General features: G+C 47.3%; 1 protein-coding gene across 1 annotated transcript; it reads right to left on the bottom strand.

The window, feature by feature from the left end:
- Positions 1 to 6,589: 6,589 nt before the first annotated feature.
- UPK1B (uroplakin 1B) lies at positions 6,590 to 18,698 on the bottom strand. The gene is made up of 9 exons (XM_037387399.1): positions 18,638 to 18,698; positions 14,103 to 14,210; positions 13,087 to 13,174; positions 12,360 to 12,560; positions 10,743 to 10,817; positions 9,878 to 10,000; positions 9,399 to 9,578; positions 8,544 to 8,627; positions 6,590 to 7,913 (listed from the first exon to the last, which is right to left on the bottom strand). The coding sequence occupies exons 3-9, from the start codon at positions 13,153 to 13,155 to the stop codon at positions 7,863 to 7,865; spliced, it is 783 nt and encodes a 260-aa protein (XP_037243296.1). The 5' UTR covers positions 13,156 to 13,174; positions 14,103 to 14,210; positions 18,638 to 18,698; the 3' UTR covers positions 6,590 to 7,862.
- Positions 18,699 to 20,740: the final 2,042 nt, after the last annotated feature.

The raw sequence follows: 20,740 nt of genomic DNA, 5'->3' as shown, positions 1-20,740 counted from the left end.
CAAAGAATCTACTGGAGCATTACTACCTTTCAGGCAAGCCCAGGTTTTGCAGTTGTCCCTTTTGCTTCTCTCCAGCTCTAGCAAAAAAAAAAAAAAAAAAAAAAAAAATCTCTCTAGGTGTGGAGGAGAAGCTGTAGCTGATCCCTGTTTGGTTTAGCTTTTGCTTGCTCCTAGTTGGTGTAAAGGCTTGGTGCTAACTAATTCTGCTCCAAGCAAGGGAAGGAAAGCCTGCCACTAAGGTCAAGTGGAGGTGGAGCAGGACTTTTAACAGTCCTGGAAAGGAAGGATGGCAGGAGGAAAGAGCCTCCTGAGGGCTCCACATGGCAGCCCAGACCTTAGATCTTGTTCTCACAGGCACTGGTCCCCTTGGAAATATTACTTTAGGTGAAGGGAAAGGCTTGCAGTCAGATACTGTGGAAAGGACTGTCCCCATCTCACTGGCCCTGGTTTGTAATTATTTATCCTGCTAGCTCTGATGGATTGTAATATTTTTTTTAAGCTTTGTTCTCTGTGTGGATTTGCCAGCCTTTGTGCCTTATTGCTTAAAAAAAAAAAACACACACACAAAAAAACCCCACAAAAAACCAAAAAAACAGACAAAAAAACCCCCAAAACCAAAGAAAAACAACAGCCACAAAAGAAAGATGTTTTTCCAGGTCTCAGCCACGAGATTAAACTGGAGTTTTTATAAAAACAGACCTGTGCCCTAGTGATGTTTTGGAACACTTTCTTTTTCCTGGATTTGGTTTACGAATGCAGTGCAAATGCATTTGTCTTCCTCCGACAAAGAGTTTGAGCCCTTCTTTTGTTGTGTGAGTGGCCAGGGCACTAAGCTGTGTTTGTCTGAGTTTTTTGGCTGTGGGGATGAATGTTGGGGCTCAATCACACTCTCTTCTGATCGGAGGTCATGAGGGCTGCAGCCACTCTGCAGCTCTGCAAATGAAGTGAGGGCTTGGAGACTTCTGTAAAATTACCATTATCTGAAATGCTTTAAAATTTCCAAAGGTAAAAATCCATCTTTTGTCTTGCCATTTCTAGTTCTACCAGGCTAAAGTTTTGGTGATGCACAACCATGTCCTCCCATTTAGCACACTTCCTGCAGAACCCTGCCTTGCCTGTCAGAATGTAGAGCAACACAGAGTACAGAAATACTTTGGGATTCCAGTGCTTGTATCAGGGAAGCCAAGCTGGAATTAGAGAAGTTACTATGAAGCCTCTGGTGCATCATGTATGCACTTATGTTGATTTGTAAAGGGCAAGCAAGAACTTTTACAAATAATTAAGTTCCCTGGTTCTTTGGATTCTTGCAATGCCCTCATTGATCCAATCTCTGAGCTGTAGCATGGAAGTGAGTACTATTAGTATCTGTTCATTATTCTACCCTGGGAACAAAACCAAAAAAAGCAAAAAAAAGGAAAAAAAAAAGAGGGGTTCTTGTGGTCATAGCCTCAGTGGACATACCTGCAGTTCAGCATGCTTTTTGCTCTCCCTAAAACCCAGAAGAATCATTAGGTTAAATGAAATACTTTTTTTCCCTACTCAGCTCAGGGCTTGACTCCCTTTCCTACCTCCTTCATGACTTCAATTTCCCTTTAGGAAAATGCCTGGGTTGTGCTTCCTGCGTACCATGGCAACTGGCACACAAAGGGAGAGACAAAACCGTGTCTGTTGAACATGGAATTGTTGTTAGCCATAGTCACTTGCTAGTGCTGGACACGAAACAGTGTTTATGTATTCTTTGTGCCACAGAGTTTAGCAATGACTTGGCCATAAGACAAGAGGAGAATCTCAAACTGCTCCCCCCCCCCCCAGCATTCCCATGGTTATGAAAATCAAGCAAAAGGCACGCTGCAGACCTGCTCACGCTCCGGGCAGCACCACGCCCTAAATCAGGGTGCTTAAGCACATCGAAGGGCTTGAACACAGTTTCAGCCAGTTCCTTTTGCCTGCTTTCCCATCACCGTGAGTTTGAAAGTCGGACTCAGGATAATCGTCTGTGTGGGTTGTATTGGAAGCAATAGCTATAACATCTTGGACACTTTCAGCTAAACCAAAACGAGGATTAAGCAAATTCCTAAACTGGCTGTTAACCAGGAAACAATCTCACCCACCACCAAAGAGAGTCTGATATCAGTATCTCATGCATCCTCCTTGCAACACGGGAGCCCAGCAGCTATGGGAACAGGACATCTAGCTGGTATCCCACTGGATGGAGCTAAAGGTCAACTGGCAGCAGAGGGAAGGCAGGCAGTGCAAGGAAGGAAATTTAGCCCAGTGGAGGAGGCTCAGGCCAAGCTGGCACAAGGCATCAACAAGAGCAAAAAGAAAAAAGTCATGATGACTAAGACAGAGAAGGACAGTGAGATCTCTGCCTTCATTTTCCATCTGAGCAGGATAAACTTTCCTAAGAACATGTCTCACTGCGAGGGTGAAGGATGAACAGTTTCAACATTAAAGATTAGAAACGAATGCGAGCTGCAAAGCTCAGACCTGGCCAAGTCCTGATGCTCCCAAAAGTTAGATACAGTATAAGTATTAATCCAAGAATGTTTGGTTCACTCCGTAATAATAAAGGGACCTATTTTCTCATGTCTTATTTGCAAACTGCAGTGTGCGATGAACTACATTTTGCAAACCTAGAAAATTCATAGGAATTGTGTTGTGCACTTTGGGTCCAGATCCATCTTAAAACTGGACTTGTTTTCTTCCATAGCACATCTGCTATAGGGAACGCATATCTCTCTATCACTTAAATCCGTTATCTGAAAAGACCAGGAAATACTTGAATTCAGTGAGAGGAAATGACTTCAAAGAAAACTTAGTAGCTGCTTTAGAATGAACCACAAGGAACAGGAACATGGGAACCACCAGAGCTGGAGAAGGAATAACACACATCATGATTATTAAATAAGGAAAGTTGCCAGGTAAGTAAAACCAGAAAAGTAAAAAAAACCCAACCAAAACCCAAAAGCAAACCAACAAAACCCAATCATAAGATAGAGTCGAACCAGTCTGAAAAATATCAGGCCACTTCTTTCCTTTCTCCTTCATGAGATTCAGGAGAGAATTTAGATCAGAAAAAAAAATAGAAGCTCACAAACTGCTTTACCTTTTTTTTTTTTTTTTTCTTTTTATTATGATTTCCTTTAAACACCAAGGGTCATGAAGCGAAGGCAGAAGAGAGAAGTGAAAAGACGAGGCTGGTTATTTCTAGGGATTATTTCAAGTGGCTTGGCTTTACCTTCTCCAGCCTCTGCGCCAGTTACAGTACCCTGCTAAAGGTGAGCGTTGCTTTGGAAAAAACAGAGAGAGGGAAGGTTTCCAGCCCTGCATTTACTCGGTCAGTAACCACCCTGGGTGGCCAGAGTAGCTCACTGCTCTTCACTTAGCTCTTTTGCAGAGTTTATCTCAACCTGCAGGCGTGCAAGAGCTGCAGATGACCTTGCCTATGCTGGAATTCCACCTCGCGTGCAAGCCGACAGGGTCAGTAACACCCTCACCTATTTTTCCTGTGGAAGATAAACCATCAGCAGCCATCCTCAGCTCCTCACACAGCAGGATCTCCTAAAGATAAATGCCTGAGATTACAGGCGGAGCTCTTGCAGGAGGTTCCCAGCATACCACACGTTGCAGAGGCTTTCCCCAGTTGCCAAAGAGGCCAAGGCTGCCAAAGGGTGGGAGAAGGAGGCTTTGGTTTATGAGCTAGTTTTAGGTCATACTTGGTTGCAACAAACATGTGCTTGGCATGAGTCCCTGTTGTAAGGAATGTGAAAAACTAAGACGCCAGGGCAGCGAGCAGGATGGGGAATAAATCATCTGAGTCCAAGGGTAACCCAACGCTACCGCCAGCCTGGTTGTTGGTTTTCACAGTGAGCTGGATACCCAGATGCAGACATGGTCCATAGGAGGCATTGCATGTCCTATATGGACCAGCAAGGTAAGGAGAAATAGGGTCTGAGAGTCTGCACAAAGAGATCCCGTGCAGAAGTAGTGAGGGGAAAGGAGGAAAGGGTAGGAAAGCCTGCTGGAAAACGTGGCAAGGCACAAAACACACCAAGGCAGCCCTGTAGAGGAATGAAGCTGGGTTAATTAACATTATACAGCTGTGGGCTGGCTTCAGGGGCGGTGGGTTGGCTGACGTGGTTAAGGTGCAGCTGTGGCTGGTTCCTGCTAAGTAGTTAAATAGCTCTAAGAGGTATGGAAGAGGAGCACTGGATGGAGAGGAGCATCAGATGAAGAGGGACCTAGAAGAAGCTGAGTGCCCTGGATGTGGAGAGCATGGCTGGAAAAGGAGTCTGGAGAAGGAAGAATCTGGATGCAGCAGAGGCAAGCAGCGTGGACTGGCCTGAAGAGGATGAAGAAACAGCATGAACAGTAGATGAACCTTTGAAACCTTGTGGGGGATTGGGGGCTGTGCCCAAGCAAGGTGTGGGAGCTACTTATCAAAGTAAACCTGGTCTGGGATGGTAAAAGCCTTGTTGCAGCTGGCTGGCTTTCATAGTGCCTTGACACAGCCCCACTTTGCCCCATCGCCTGAAGGAACAGAGACCTTCAGTGCTGCCAACTACAAACATTCAGTGATGTGGAAGACATCAGGTTACACTTTTGTGTGTGTGAGAGGGGAGCAGCTGAGGATGTGGGATTCTTGATGGCTTGGAGGCCATGCTGCTCTGTCAAGTATGAACAGAGGATGTTTGTCAGCGAGACTGATTTCTCAGAGCTGGGAATATTACAATAAATTAATAAGCTAAAAATACAGTTGGTAACTCCATGGGAGAATTGAAACATGCTTTTTTTGCCAGGAGAGAACTGTGAATATTAACACATGCAGAGAAGAAATACACAGAGCAAATCTACAAACAGACCACACAGCTTCCACCTGGAGAATTGTTTTCTTCATCCTGTCCTAGCTCAGCGGTTTTTCACACACATGCATATTGCCTGCTCTGGAGACAACATACATCCATAGCCCCAGGCAGCAATCCCAACAGCTGAGAATGACCAAGACTTATTTACAAGCCTCATCCAACACAAACCAGTTCACCACCATTCCTGTCACGGAGTCCATCCCTTCCTCACCCTTCCCCTGGCATCCCAGGTAGGGAACTTGCAGAGATTGGAATCAACCTTCAGAAGCAGAAAAACCAGAAAAAGCTGTGCAGGATTTTTTTATGAGCCTGCTCAGCATCATTCTGCCATCAGTTCAGTTGTCTTCTTCCTCCTTGGTTCGGATGGATAAAGCTGGACTGTTCTGGTTGTATTGTGGCATGCTTGGCACTTCTGCATGGATTCGCCATTGCCTGGATCACTTGCTCATCACAGCTTTTTTTTTTTTTTTTTCCCCCAAGATAAATCATAAAGTGCAATGCAAGGAAAAGGCTTAAGAAGCAGAAAGCAAATTTGAAGAACCCAACCTTAATAGAGTTAATCAGGCCTTTATGCAATACATCAATGCTATCATTTGCAACTGGTTGAAGTTGTTACTACTGCAATAGTCTATTCAGCGTAGTCTCAGTTCTTCTTCTCCTGCAAAATCCTGCAGCATTTTCTCTATATTGAGTGCAGAGCTATACTCATGCCACATTTAGATGTAGCAGGAAGAAAGACACCTCTGAGTCTGAAGCAGAAGACCAGAGGAGGAAAATAATGTTTGAAGTTACTTGTTTCTGTGGTCCTAAAGCTTTCTCTAGGCCTTATCTCCAACCACATCCATCTGTAGGAGGCCTTGCTAGTCTCTCAAAAGCCCCATAGCCAGTTGTTTGACCCATTTGCAGAGCTATTTGAGTTTCCAAAATAACTTGAGCAAGAGACCTTCATGCAGGAGTGCAGCTCCCGCGCAGGCTGCTGGGCCAGGGGAGGTACCCGAGGGGTCTGGCCGAGCACGGAGAGGGGCTGTGTGCCTGCACTGTCCTTCCTCCCCCATTCCCTCCTCTCTGCTGTGGTACTTGGCAGGGATTTGCAGTTCAGGCAAGTAGCAGAGAATCCAGGCTTTGCTATTGCTGCCTGACTTGGGCAGACACTGATTCTCTATGGATTTCTTTAGATTTAGGTATTACTGTAGCTTTCAGGAACATACACCCAAATAAACCCCTACCGCTAAACTCTTCCCCCATTTCAGAAACAAACCCAGACCACTGACATATACAGTGCACGTGGTCTGTCCGTGTCTCGAGCCCCACAGAAAAGTGCTGAAGACTAACGTCCTTATGGAAATTGCTGAGAGCCCAGGGTCTCACAGACAGTCACCACCCCACCGAACCAGTGAAGTGGTTGATCCATTGGGATTTTCCTTTCTGAAGGCACACTCATATAGAAAAACCCTTCTGTGGGGCAGGGACCTGTTTCTTCCTCAAGCTATTTGCCCTCATAGCTACCTTTTTCTCTCCCGCAGCATCCTAGCAAGGGACTACTCGGCTACAGAGTTTCTGTAGCACCAGGTATCACGGTGGTTTGCGCTGTGATCTTAGGGATGGAGTTACAGGACTTTAAAGCCTGCCCGTGCACTGCCCCAGACGTCCCACATGCAGACCTTTATCATTTTCCCTTCCCAAACACACAATCTCAAACAAGAAAGAAGTTTCACTTCCATTTCTTTTTAATTAGTATCTTGGTGAATATACAAAAACAAAGAATCAAGGCAGCTGGCAAGTTGTCGGGACCTGAACCAGTACGCCTTAGGATGGGGCTTCACTTTAAAACACTCTGTACAGGAGCATATTTCACATGACACATGTAACTACTGAAGCGTTCACTGGGAAAGACACCAGATCAGACTGGGCCAAAGTAAACAACCTCTATTGAACTGAGTGAGAGCTGTAACTGCTGATGCAAGGACTGGATTTGGTTCAGTTAGCTCCTTGCTTGCATTTTTCACAAGTTACTCGTTGCCATTATTTGCCTTTTGCCCTGCCTGATCCGGGGATGTGGAAGGGCAAGCGCATGGGGGATGTGATCACATACATGCAGGTAGCTGGAGCAGGCAGCACGGTAATTTTGGGGGGTGGGACAGCCACTTTCACAAAGCCAGCTACAGCACAGGACCCCACATACTCTGCACAAGTTCTAACCCGTAGATGTGTGAAATCTTGTGTGAAGCACATAACAGGTGTTTGAAGGAGTCGCTTGTTAGCAAGTGGAGCTTTTCCTGGACTGGCACTTCTGAAGGTAGGAGCACATGCAGTAGTTTCATCAGCGACAGGAGGTAGGCTTGAATATAGGCAGCATATTTCTGAGGAGTGAGCTAGCCTTTTACTGGGCTCGACTAGCGACAGACTTTTTATCTGTGACATGTCTTTACTGCTGACACACTTAAACTCTTAGAGAATCTGCCTTATTCTAAGGCAAGGGGTGACAGAGATCAGGAACAGAAGTTGAACGATAAAACACATTAGAGAGGTCTGCAGTCCTCTCCCTTGCGGCATCCGCCTTTATTGGTCACAGGGGGTTACAGATTTGCTCACATAGCCCTTGCTGGAGCCTTTAGTATTATGATTTACATTCAACCTAGTTTTAGAGATTTTGCTGGAGCAAGTGTATATGGACATTTTCCTTTCTGATGTCATCACAGAGCAAATCAGATCACTTCTTATCTTATGCTCCAAGGATTTCTTGCACAGCCAAAGCAAGATTGTGCCTCAGCCAGGAGGCGTTGAGGCTGCAGAACAAGGGACAAAGAAGGGACAAGAAGATTCTTTCCTGGAGTCTTCAGCTCTGTGTGTCAAGTTTTTGGAGGGGCAAAAGTATATGTGTGGAGAGGTAGCGGAAAAACTTCAAATCTTCCATGGCACAAGGAGAATGGAGCAGGAGATGAACGAATGCAGCCCCACATGATGCTTCAGGACAGCGCTGAGGACACCGGGCAGTCAGTATTCAATTCTGCTCCAGTAGAACATGGTACCAAGGAGGATGCAGAACTGAAACAACAAGACTTCTAAGTTTCTCTGCTCCTCGTTTCCTTCTCCCCACCTCTCCCCCAGCCGTATTTAGTTCTACTCATAGGAGAGAGCAACATAAATTCTTGATAAGCCAAGTCTGTTGAGGCAGAGGAAGCTTAAAGCTTTTTATCTGCACAGAAGCTCCACAGTGAAGAAAGAAGCTGCGTGCAGCCATAACTATTTGACTGGATCACTCAGCTTGCTGGGGATTAGCTGTCACGAAGCTGCTGAACCCTGAGTACTTAAAATACTCATACAAAGTCTTTGAATTACAAACTGAATTATCTGTCACAATTACTGTTTAGATGATCCAGTCCCCTTCACAAACAAGCATCTGCAAGTTGTGTTTGCGGCATCGTATTGCTGCGATGGCAGCGGGCCGCAGCAGGGTGGAAGGACGTCTAGCTCCTCACCTGTGGAAGCCAGAATGGAGCACAACTTGTAAATGTAGCTGTTAGTGGAACAGGCTACAGGCAGGTTGGTGTCGAATGAATAACTATAATCTACAGAAATTTTAAATACACCGGTCCTGTCATCCACCCCCACCCAACTGGGTGTGGAACAGCGAGAAAAGAGAAGAACAAATAAAAGCAAACATGAAGTACTCACAGTCCAGCAGAGGATGGCAAAACCAAACCAGGCAACACCCCAGGCATGTGTGTTCATTGGCCCAGAAATTGTGTCGTAACAACCCTGTAAGACAACCGTGAACGAGTTGACACCATTCTGCAAGGCGACAAGCTTATCCAGCTCTGAGAGAGACTGAGGCAGTGTGCTCCTCTCCTCGTAAAGCTTGGGTAGCTCACAGGGTCTCAAGAAGGCAAGGCAGAGCTCCACTGCTGATTGACAGCTTGCAGACAGCCTACCTGCTCCTAGCTCCAGGTACAAAGCAGACCCATCTCAGACACTTCAAGGACAGTTTCCTGAGCCATCCACTTGCAGGGTGTACATATATAACTAAAGCACAGCCCACACAGAGCTGAACTCCAGAATCGAGAAGCTGCAGGCAAATTTGGAATCTTGAAGGCCTTCTAGAAATGCTTGGTAGGGCAGAAGCTGGTGATCCTGACCCAGCAGTCTGTTTGACTAGGACAAGCTAATCTACTCAAAAGTTCTACTTTGAGGGGTAGAATTGCCGACTTGCTTGCTCACATTGTATGCACTCGTCTTTGGGCTAAGTTTGATGTAGCTGCTGTCCATCTACGTGTTGGAGATGTCACTTCTTACCGGTGGAATTGGGAGAACTTTCTTAATAGTTCTTTCTCTACCAGGAAAGCCTTCATTACAACCTATCTTGTGTTCAGCAGCATGTCCAGGACTCTACAGGTATTGCTTCTCCTCCAGAAAGCTTTTAAACACCTGGAGCTTACCGTGGAGGAGGAAGGCTACTCACTGTTTCCTTCCCTTCCTGCAAGGTGCTTTTGACCAACACACGTTAACTAGAAAAAGCAGAGGGACTCTTACATTGCTGTTATAGTAGCCGGGGACTCCGAGCTTGCAGCCATCGAGGTTGACAGGAGAGCCTTGGGCATCCATGACGCAGCAGTTGTGCGGCCAAGGGAAGTCGGCATCGCTGTGCGTGCGGCGGAAGGCGGAGGTGTACTCCTGCCAGTCGGAGGGACCCCGCACCCCACAGCACTGGTTCTGTGGGGCGAGAGAAGGGGAGGGTCTCTGTGGGGCCAGGTCACAGCCCTGCACCCCGCTGGACCCTGCACATGGCTGGTTAGGCATTAACCAGAGATTTATGGGGGAGATTTTTGAAGTGCCTGCCTTTGACAGCCTGCCGTCTGATAAATGAGCAAATGAGGGAGTGCGGCACAACTTTCTCCAAGGTTCAAGGCAGATGCCGTCCTCTTGGTTACTGAGAGGCCCCAAGGAGGACTTGAAATTCCAAGGCTGCAGAGCATTTAGTAATTAGTGAGAGTTTCCAGTGTTTTTATTACCTGAAGCATGAGTCTATCCCATGTCTTTGTGACCCCCTCAGTCATCCATTTGTCATTGTTATTGTCTGTGTCTGACTTCTGATACCTCTCCAGCATTTGCTTCAGGAAGAGATTCGGAGTGAGCTACAGAAAAAAAACCAAAAACCAAAACAAATCAGATAAGAATGTAGGAACTATGTAAATAAGTGGTCAAGTAAAGCAAATACATGGTTATTGGGGATGGGTTTGTTTGCTTGCTTCAGTGTCCTGCTGGAGAACAGGAATGCTGCTTCTCCACCTGTTTTACACACAGGAGAATAAAGAGCAGGATTTGAGAGGCAGGAGCAACGAGGACGTCGATCTTGAGCACGACCCTTAAGCAGGCTCTGCCAGATGTCAGATCACAGGAGACGTGCAGAAAAGCTTGGGGTTACATTTGAGATGTTGCTTGGAACAAAAGCACCACGAGTAATTTCTCTCCCTACCAATATCTCCAATATAACCCACATAATCTTTCCCTCATTAGTAACACCGCCTGGGGCAATGCTGAAGATTTGTCTTCTGCATGTATGATAGATTAATCAGTCTGTAGCTGAACGACTAAACACTGTACTGATGATTCAGCTAACCCACACTATTATTTCCTTAACTACAAGGTTGTAAACAATTTAAAATGTCAAAATTAACAAAACTATGTTAAAAACAACAAAGTTATTTCTTTGACCACACTTTCCTTGTGGGGTCCTATTCTAAGTCAGGAGTGGCCCTTTGAGTTTACACTGTACCACCACCCAGGTCATTTACTCCACGGAACAGGACCACTGTGTGCCCTAGAACTGCAAATTTCCCAGTACGGCTGCAAGAATACGTGAGGAAAAATACTCACAAAGTCTCGGTGAGTCGCTGCTGTGATGCAAGAAGCCATTTCAAATGCATAAGTGATCAGCATCAGAATAATATACTGTGGGAGGGAGACAGCAGAGTTACACCTTGGAGTAACAGTTGAGCAGGTTTTTTAAGATTAAGCCTGAAAGCCTGCTCAAGGCAAAGAAGGCCAGGCTATCCTTGTCTCCTTAGACCTCTCAATGCCCCTAAACATTCATGTAGCCCTTCCCCATCCTTGTTTCAGTTTGCAATCTGCTTTCTTGAAGGTGACTGGAATTCTTCTCCACCTCACAGAAAAGATTTCATCAGAACCTCGTGGCATTAATACCACCCTGCCTCTAAGGAAAATATTTTGCCTGATATGTCCTAGAATAGCACTTGCCCTTTTCTTTTTTGCGTGTCATTGGCAACTTATGCTTGTGCCATGTCTCCTCCTTCCTCTTCCACTTGCCAGCAATAAACTTTTCAGCAAGAAGCTGTTCAGTCCTAGCAGGACAGCTTGTACTTTTGGGGAAACAGAAGGTACAATTCAGGGTGTCTTTCAGACCCTTCCGATTTTGCCTTGTTGGATTTCCTCAGCACTCCTACTTTGTAAGGAAAGATCCTTCATGTAAGCAGATCCTGAGGACCACCTCTCATAGTCTGTATCTCTGTTTCTCTTCCTTTCTCAGCACAATCCCTTTAACATTTTCCATATTCCCTTTGGAGTTCTCATGTCTCTCTTTCTCCTCCCACATTTTATCATGTTCTTCTTAGATTCAAGGCATTTGTTTTCCTCTTACCTCAGCTTCTGCCCCTTGTATACTCTCTTATCTCCTCTACCACAGCCTTGGGTTTCAGCCAGGACACCAAAATTCAGTTGAGGGAGTTCTCTTCCCTCAGTTATTTGCTGGCAAACTCCCTGGCACAAGAGTTCAGATCTCTAAGTGTCTATTGTTTAAAACAGACACCCTGCCACCCGACGTTAATCCAAGAGGGAGCCGATTCCAGAGTTTTCGGCTCTACCCTTCGGTAATGCAATTAAGTTTTGCCACTGCCAACCTAAAGAACTAAGTAAGGAATTGTGCAGAGATTTGTTCACATCCTAACATTGTCCTTGGCTTAGCCAAAGCTCTCTATCCCCACCCCTGTAATTTCTGCCTGCTGATGTCTAACGTTCTCCATTGCACCCCTATTTGGCATACTAACACGTACTGATGCTTTGTACAGATGTCATTACTTATCAGCTCCTAAACTGAATGGTATATGGCTGCTGAAAGGCAGTAAGGGGTGGGCCGAAACAAGGATCTAAACCACATCCCAGCTCCACCTGATTGCACAAGTGCTTCTGCATGGCTTCAGGGCAAGGGCAAGGGCAAGGGCAAGCCAGTCCGCTTAAAATTCCATTGTGGCTATCACTGTTAATTCCCTTAACCTGGTTCAGGAGCTTTTCATGCATGTGTCCTCACGGGAGTCACCTTGTGGGACACCACAGCCATGAACGAGAAGAGCCTTTGGCTCCTTATCACTAATAAAAGCTGTCTTTGCTCAGTGGGTTGTTACCAAAGTGAGCAGGGAAACTGAGGCAACATTTTTTTCAACCTGGCTGCAATAGGTAGGCAAACTTTGCCATACTTACCACCAGCAGCAAGGTCCTGCTGGGCTTAATGACTCCAATGATACCAAGGATAGACAGCCCGAAGAGTGCAAAGCCAACAAAGATGCCAATCCAGGCAGCAGCATAGATGTCATCATTTTCTGTGGCTTCCAGCAGAGGGTAGAGACCATGGGGATCTGATACAAAGAAGATGCACTCTGCTGTCAGGGCAATGCCACACATCTGGGAAATACAAGTTCAGGAAATCCATTAGATCAAGCTTCTCCAAAGAAACAGCAGAGACAGGAAAAGATGGAGATTGCTTTCCTTTGGTTCAACTTCCTGCCAAACAGGAGCTACTCAACTCCTCTGCCCAGCTCACCATCCTCTGTGTTGTGCCTTCACAGAAGAACTGCAGGCAAATCTCACCCAGCCTAGACCTAAGAGGTCAGGCCTAGGACTTGAGGATGTTGTTAACCTTTCCCTTCACTATATGGAGGGAGGTGGTTGGAATGATGTTGATCAGCAGCAAGGGCTCTTCCTCCAGAACTCATGTTGGCCTTGTGGATCAACCCCTGCTGCCCCTTGCTGTCCCCTCCCCACCCAACGAGTCAGCCAGCACATCTCTCCTTTACCCCTCCTCTCTCTTGCTGGTTTATTTACGTGTCGATTCCACACATGAAGAGGGATTTCATGGCTAGGAACTGCTGTATTAAGAAGTGTCATACTGGAAGGAAGCCTCCACCCATACTTCTCCCACTTCACTTACCCCAATAACCACATTCCCAAAGACTAATAGGCCCTGCAAGATGCGTATGCCATCATCACTTTTTGCCATCTTTAATTCTTCATGCAACCTGGGAAAAACCAAAGACAGTCTTCGGTTAGACCAGTACAATAGGCTTCACTCAGAAATAGAAATTATCCCTGAGGAGGATAGACAAAACCTGCCAGCCTGTCTGTACACTTTCCCACCCCTTCCTTCATAGTAGTTTCAGAGGAGAATGGGAACTCAAACTCTCCCTGATACTTGGAGGTACAGAAGGCTGGGACCACTCTGGGCACAGCCAGTGTCTGTTGCTCCCTTTTGAGTTGGGTTTTCATCATCACAACAGCATCCATGCAAACCTCAGCTCATGGTGTTGCATTTCCACCTGGCTAGAAACAGCATTTATGACTGGATGGACAGGGGACAAGTTCAGTACCCTCACCTTGCTCTTCTTCCAAAAGAGCCAGCTTTACCCCAGGATCTGCCATCCAGCCTGCTGGCTCTTTCATGTTGGCCAGCACTAGCATTAGACTGAACTGGCAACCACGGCACTTCAGCCATGTCCAGCACAGACCTACGGTGCATGGCTCGGCAGCACCTTGCTAAGGGCAGCCCCATCTCCCACTCATGCCGGGAACTGAAGCTGGGCCCCCATTCCCAGCCAGGTGTGAGGGAGGGAAGGAGCAGCTCAGGCTGCAGCTGGCTCACAGGAGCCAGGCCAAGCAGCATTCCCACCAAACTCCTGAGCGCACTATATCCTGCAGGCTGGGGCCACGCGCCCTGTGTTGAATTCATCCTCTTCCAGAAAGGGTGGCATAAAGGCACTAGGCAGAGGTGTGAGACCTCTTGGAGAAACAAGCCCAGAAGCTAGCGCCAAGCAAGTCCTTTGTTCAAAGGGACAAAGCACATGTGTGCGTAGAGAGGGAGAGGGAAGAAAAACCCAACCCTGAGACAGCTGCATTTGCCGTATGGTTAAGAAAATGTAAGTTGTGAAAGAAAGGCTCTAGTGCACCCACCTGGAGCAGACAACAGGAAAAGCAGCCTGAACACCTCTCTTCTGCCAGAGCACCAGCACTAGTGCCTGCTCTTGCTGACGTTACTGACTCTGGGATTCTTCAAAGCAGCTGTTGGAAAATGAGCAGACACAGCTGTCAATGAAGGGGAGTTTCTTGAGGAACAGCTCATTGTGGGACCTCTCTGACAGTGCCACCCTCAGCCTCCTTAGCAGCTGCCCTTTTAGGGGAGGCAGGGCTTCCAACAGTCACAAAGGGAAAACCAGAATTTTCTACCAACCTTCCTGCAGTGGTTCGAGGGCTGGGCATGGAGAGCTCTCCAGTGCTCTCACCGTTATATCAGCAGCAGAGCACATAAATATTTTCCCATGACAGCATGAGTGGGGATGTCCATTATTTCCAAGGTGAGAAGCCATTTTTATTCCCAGCCAGGTGTTTGGAGGCCAGCCTGATACACCTGAAGCTGTATGGCTCTGTGTTTGAAAATGGCAGGCTCATGAGGTCATCCTGAAGCTCTGTCCCTGCTAAACTTGTTGACTAGCCAGCATGTCCAAGGGGCCACATGAAACTGCCTTGGAGGTCCAGTCTGGGTCTGGACAATGTTTGGCCATGTGGTTTACAATACAACCGGGCAGGTCTGCCAGACCTGAGACAGACACTGGTCCTCTACTCATCTGAAAGCTGGAGAGACCACTGCCTGGCTCATGGATCTCTGAGCTGCAAACTCCAGAGATTTTCAAGAAGCCTTTAGTTATTGCCATCTAAGAGACATCGCAAGTCAGGGAGCAACCCAAAAAGCAAGGAAATCTTCTCTGCTCCGATGCAGGTATGTGAACTCTGACTACTACACGGAAAAGCAGGTCTGCTCCAGGTGCCACATAGCAGGGTGGAGTGTGCCATGTGGCTAGCACGACAGATCACACAAAGTGTGATTAATGAAGTCACAGCCCTTTTATTAACATTGCAGGAACAGCTTCTTCCCTTTCTCTCCTGCAGACCCCCCTGCAGTGTAACAACCGCACTTGCACCCTGTATGTGAGCAGTCCACCCAGCGCACACGCTTGCCTCCCCACAAGCTGGCTTTCATCTCCTCCCTGGCAGGCAAGACTTGGCTCACTTTTCCCTCTCCTTAGGCAGGTGTTAGTCATGCCAGTCCAACAAAGCAATCCTCTGCTCCTGGGGCAAGCCTGTCTCCTGGGCTACTGTAGCTGGGATGAAAGCTGGACGTGGTCTCTTGCTCGAGAGTGGCAAGCTTCTATGCAGCTTAAGGGTCTCCAGTACCTTATTTAAGTCCAATGGGGTTGCAGGGCAAGGGAAAGCAGAAACTGGGAAGAGGAAAAGGGAAGGAAGATCCTTTACTGTAGACCTAAATATGAACCCTCTAATGATGCTGCCACATTAATATGAGTTCTCCCTCTGCCTCCAAGTGATTGGCATCAAAGGAGTCAGGTTCTTGGTGTCCACTTCTTCCCCCTGTGCCACCCGTGGCAACCCTTTGTCTGGCCCCTTCTCCGTTGTAGAGGGTCTAGTATCAGCATCACAGATGGAAGACTGGGGAGGTGCTCCAAGGCTGTGACAACAGCCGGGCAGCTGGAGGGCTGACCCTCCAACACGCCCCAGGGGAGAAGCTGCAGGAGATCCGGGGCTTTCCACCCGCTGCCTGCTCCTCACGCCTCACAGGTAAGCTGTGTTAAGCAAGAGCATCTTGCACGGCACTTGGCACAGGTGCAAGACTACAGGGGCATGAGGCAAACCTTGGCTGGCTCGCCCAAGGCAAGCTGCACACATGCATGACTCAGCCACCCTGGGGTGTGACACTGGGAGGCAGTCCTCCTCCCAGCCCACCCCCACCCCCCCCCTCCCCGAGAGACAGGGCCAGCACCTCCTGCCTGAGGACACAAATCCGTTTGGCAGTAGAGGAAGCTTCTTTGCTTAAGATTAGTTTTATGACCCAAATACAGTTTCCTGGGGCTTCAGGGAAATTCCTGAGGAAACTGGAGCTTCAGCTGCACCATTATCCTAAATCTCCACACAAGAAGGCAGCTGGGTGCTGGGATTTCAGCCTTGAACTTGCATGGACCTGCTGCTCCTCAGCCCATCCTGGGCACCTTGCAATGTAGCCGTGACCTGTCTAGGTCCCAGATATTCAGTTATCACTACCACAGACTGCTACATGCTCCAAGAAGCTTTGGAAAGCCATCTTGTTGCTCCCACTGTACCACAAAAACCTACGTCGCTCCTGAAGCACATCCTTCTTCCTCACACCCTGGTCACAACTCAGACTGCAACTTCTGCCCTCTTGTCTCTCCTCACACCCCCCAAACACCCCAGACACTCATGGGGGTCCAGCTGAGCCTGGCAGAGCCCAGGAGGAGTGGTAGCCTGCCTCCCCCTGTTCCTCCACAAGTTGTAGACAGATCTGTTATTTCCATGCCTTTGGAGCTTTCTTGGCCTCTCCTCCTTTCCTCTACTCACAGTGGCTCTGTGAGACCTGCAGCATAACTGTGGGAGCCAAAAAGGAAGCTGCTTTCTGCAGACACCAGTTTCTGAGCTCTTATTTTAGGTGACAACTCCATGCTGGCTTCCAAAGGATGCCCTGCTCACAGCAGGTCCTGGACTGAGGCAGGATTCAGCCTGTGTTGTGCATCCCTCACGCAGTCTGGGCTGGTGGGTCTTTCGAAGCCTCCACACCCTCCGTCTATAGTTTGGGACAGGATTTCAGTAGCCGTACACATGAATGTCCCCTGGTTAGCCTAGTCCTACTCCATCTCTAGCCAAAAATGTCCATGGGTAAGAACTAGTTTGGCATTGCCCCACGCAGACGTGGGTTACAACTTCATTGCTTTGCGTTTTGTGCCACTCGTTATGGTAGAGTCACAGCACTGTGACCAAGGGATGTCCCAATCCATGTAAAGCAATATAGGATCAAACAAGACGAGGCTTCGAAGTTTTAGCCCCTTTAGTAATATATATTATTATTTTATATTTTATATATATATAATATATATAAAAATACATATTTATGTATATGTAATATAAATATTACTCATGAGCATCATTTGTTTCTGCACCTTGCTCTTGGAATCTCTTGGTGCGGTGGTGGGACTTAGAGGGGCGTCACCTCACCCCTCGCTGCCCTTTTTGCTTACAGCAGGCACGGACAAGGGACACATTTGTATTTTACTCATGGGCTCCGCATGCCGTGGCTGAAGGGCTGCGGGCCACTCAAGCGCAACTAAACAAACCCAACCATTCAACGGCAGAAACCTGGTCCTTGCCCGCAGCCGCCTCTGTTGCAGAAGCCCGGACACCGCACCTGCTGCCCTGGCGCTCGCCCTGCCCGGCCGGGAGCGTGTCCCTGCAGGCAGGAGCCAGGTGCCTGGGCTAGGCTGGGGCGCTGGCGGAGGGAGGCCAGTGGGTTGGAACCGTGGCCGGAGATGTCCTGCCAGTGCCGGTGCCGTGGGAAGCCTCCGTGAGCCACCTCCTGACCTGCTGGAGGATGTGATGCATGGAGGCTTGAGGGGCCTGACAGCAATAAACTTTTTTTTTTTTTTTTCCTTTTCCCCAATTGATTTTAGCTGAAAACTCAACCCCTAAGAGGCTTAAAAAGAAGGTACCTTCCAAGTTCTCGGGACAACTTCCATTATACAGTTTTTAACAGATGCAATTAAATGTGCTATTGCTGAGTTGCTCAGACTCTGCTGGAAGAAGCCAAATGGTTTACAGGCATCAATTCATTATTCGTTTACTTATTTTAAAGCAAACACCTCCTGTGCACACAAACCCACACACTCCTCCTGCCCTGCCGGACTTTCCCCATCCCTCCACCTGCCCCCAAATGCCGCTGACAGAGAACAGCTTGTGTGCCAGGAGGCAACGCTCAGAAAAAGGAAGAGCCAGCCAGTTGTTTTGTGCTACCAGGGGAGAAAAATCAAGCAAAAACAAAGCTCAGCATCAAGCAGGGGTCAGAGACTAATTAAGTTTCCTTTTGAGAGAGATTGCTATGAAATGAAGCCTGTGTGAACAGTGGAGTAGCTGGTAAATCATCATCAAGCATAATTACCTCAGAAATAGAGCTGGGAGGTAGGCTTTTCCTCTCTCCCTCATTAGTTCAGCACAGCCAAAACAAGAGTTGTGGTGTGGGTTTTTTTTTTTCTATTTTCATAAGTGAGGGGGAATTACAGGATTCATCTTCCTCTGCAACGATTTTTCTTTTTTTTTTTTTTACACCCTGATATTTTTGCAACAGATTTAATTTGCCCATTCCCTCCTCCCCAGTCTTTAGGAGAAAAAATATGAAACAAATTAAAACAGCCATAGAGAAGACACAGCCTGAGGTAAGAAAAATGAAATACTTAATAATCTTCTGCAGTTAACCTTATCCAGGTAGCACATTCCCACACACCAAACACAGCCCAGAGACTAAAATATATTAAAAAAAACCACATTAAACATAAAAACATCTTTTTCTCCTAACAAACACTTCTCACTCACACGCCTCATGAAGAGGAAGATGATGACCAAAGCAAGGCACTCACCCTCCCTTCTCGTGATGCTTCCCAGCAGAAATCCTGACCCACCTGCCAAGGCGAAAAAGCCCCTTTCTCCCACCTGGGCTGGGCTTTAAAGGGCCCAGGTTCCTGAGGAAGGTGCTGTGTGATTGGTAGGGTGCCCATCACATGGGGAAAACTTTTTTTTCTAGCCAAACCTGTTCCCTCGTCCTCCCGGGACCGGAGGGTGTCTCTGTGATTCTTAGATCGTATCGGAATGCCGTTGTGCAGAAAACACAAAGCTTTAAAGAATTTCTACTATTATGCTCTCGAAAGGGTGGATGAGTGACTCACTCATACGAAATACTTGAACTTTAAAGAGGATGGGCTTGTTGGACGGTTGTAAATTTAAATATTAGGATAGCTGGACGGCTGTTTGAGGGTGAGTATAAGAAGAATGTATTGACTAGAAAAAGAGAGTAAATTAATTCCAATGTCTTCATTTAATTATATTGCATGGGGAAAACCCAGTGGTTTGGGTTGGATCCATTTTAATTTTATTTAGCTTGGGATTTTTTTTGGAGACAGGAGCGTAGATGTTGGCTACTCTCCAAGACACTGTGGATGACATGGAAAGTGGGGAGACTTTCCTTGGGCCCTTTAGATTTTTAACACATTCAGTCTTATTAAGACTGAGTGAAGTCAAGAACACACATATATCCATTGGCCTGTGATGAACTGAGAGGAACTGAGGCTGAGGAGGAGAGCAGAAGAGGAATTTCTCTCACCTTTCTCTCCTTTACCCATTCCAAGTACAGCCCAAAAGTCATGTTTTCAGTTAATGGAGCCTCAAGCACATCACTAGCAAAAGCACAGGTGCTTGTGCTTGGTGTTCTACATCTGCTGGTGCAAAGAAAAGCCAAAGGAATAATGAATGGGCTTGGGAAGGGTGGTAAGACAGAGATGGTTTTAGAGCCCTTCACAAGTCAAAAGTCAACATCAACAGAATATATATATATATATATATATAAATCTCCTTGCTAGCCATCTCTGCAAATATCTTGTGGGAGATTAGTGAAAACTGCAATAGCTCTATCATTTTATGGATCCCCTTGGTACTTGGTACTTGGTACTGAACAGAGATCCAGCTCTCCCATGAGATCCCCATGAGATCTCACCCTGAGGCAAGGAGAGTGCTTTTGGCATTTTGGCCTATTGCACAGTGATAAGCAAAATAAGACCCAGCCATTGCAGCCAGCCTGATCTAGGAGACCAGGACAAGAAATTTGTCACTTGGGTGCTCAAGAGTAGGGGTTCAGATTTGTCTAGACCTAAATAACTCAGACCTGCTTGCCTAGTATTTGTGCTGCCTACAACACGTGAAGACTATTCTGGTACAGTCGCCACCCTATCTTTCAGCAGCGCTGGGGTACCAAACCTTCCACGCCAGCTGGTATGCTGGTTTCTGGGGAGGTGGGCTCCCATCATCACTGCTGGACATTGAGAGCAGCCAGCAGGGTGATAAGCAGCATGCCTGAGCATCACAGCCTGGCTGGTTATGGGGCAGCACCTACACACAAGGCTGCCATGGTAAGACACTCCACCACTTCTCAGCGGGGAGGAGAAAAGAGGCATGTTGTTTTGGGAAAAGAAGATGAGGAAAGAGGAGAGAGGGAAAGGGGAGCTGGCAGCGAAGTCTGTAGTCTTGCTGGTCACCAGCACTGAGAGCAGCTGCTGGGAGAGAGCCCTGGTGGTGCTGAGCTCTTGCTGCTCCATAGCCCTGCCTGGGAAGCTGCAAAAGGGTGTTGGCCTGAATCCTTGTTTGGGCTAGAAGACGGGTAAGGCTGGGAGGGTGGTGGTCAGTCCTGAGCTGCCATCACCCTTTGACTGCTCACAGCCTGTTGTTAATCTGGTTTAGTGGGTAGCAATTTTTTTGGTGGTATCTGGAGAGAAAATTGGTATCGGGAAGGAGAGAGTTGGGATGGGGGGTTTGTTTGTTTGCACTTTTTTTGGTGTGTGTTCATGAGGTCAGACTATAAGTTTGCATGAATGTGTGTGCAGAGCAGAGGGTCAGACAGAGACTTTACCTGAGCAAGGGAGTGCAGTGAGGCTGACAAACCTTGTGGTGGGGAGCCCAGGTGCCACCATAGG

This window comes from Falco rusticolus, chromosome 5 (genome assembly GCF_015220075.1).
Source record: "Falco rusticolus isolate bFalRus1 chromosome 5, bFalRus1.pri, whole genome shotgun sequence".
Classification (NCBI taxonomy): Eukaryota; Metazoa; Chordata; class Aves; order Falconiformes; family Falconidae; genus Falco; species Falco rusticolus.
Note: the sequence above shows the minus strand (reverse complement) of the source record. Positions and strands in the feature narration are given on the sequence as shown.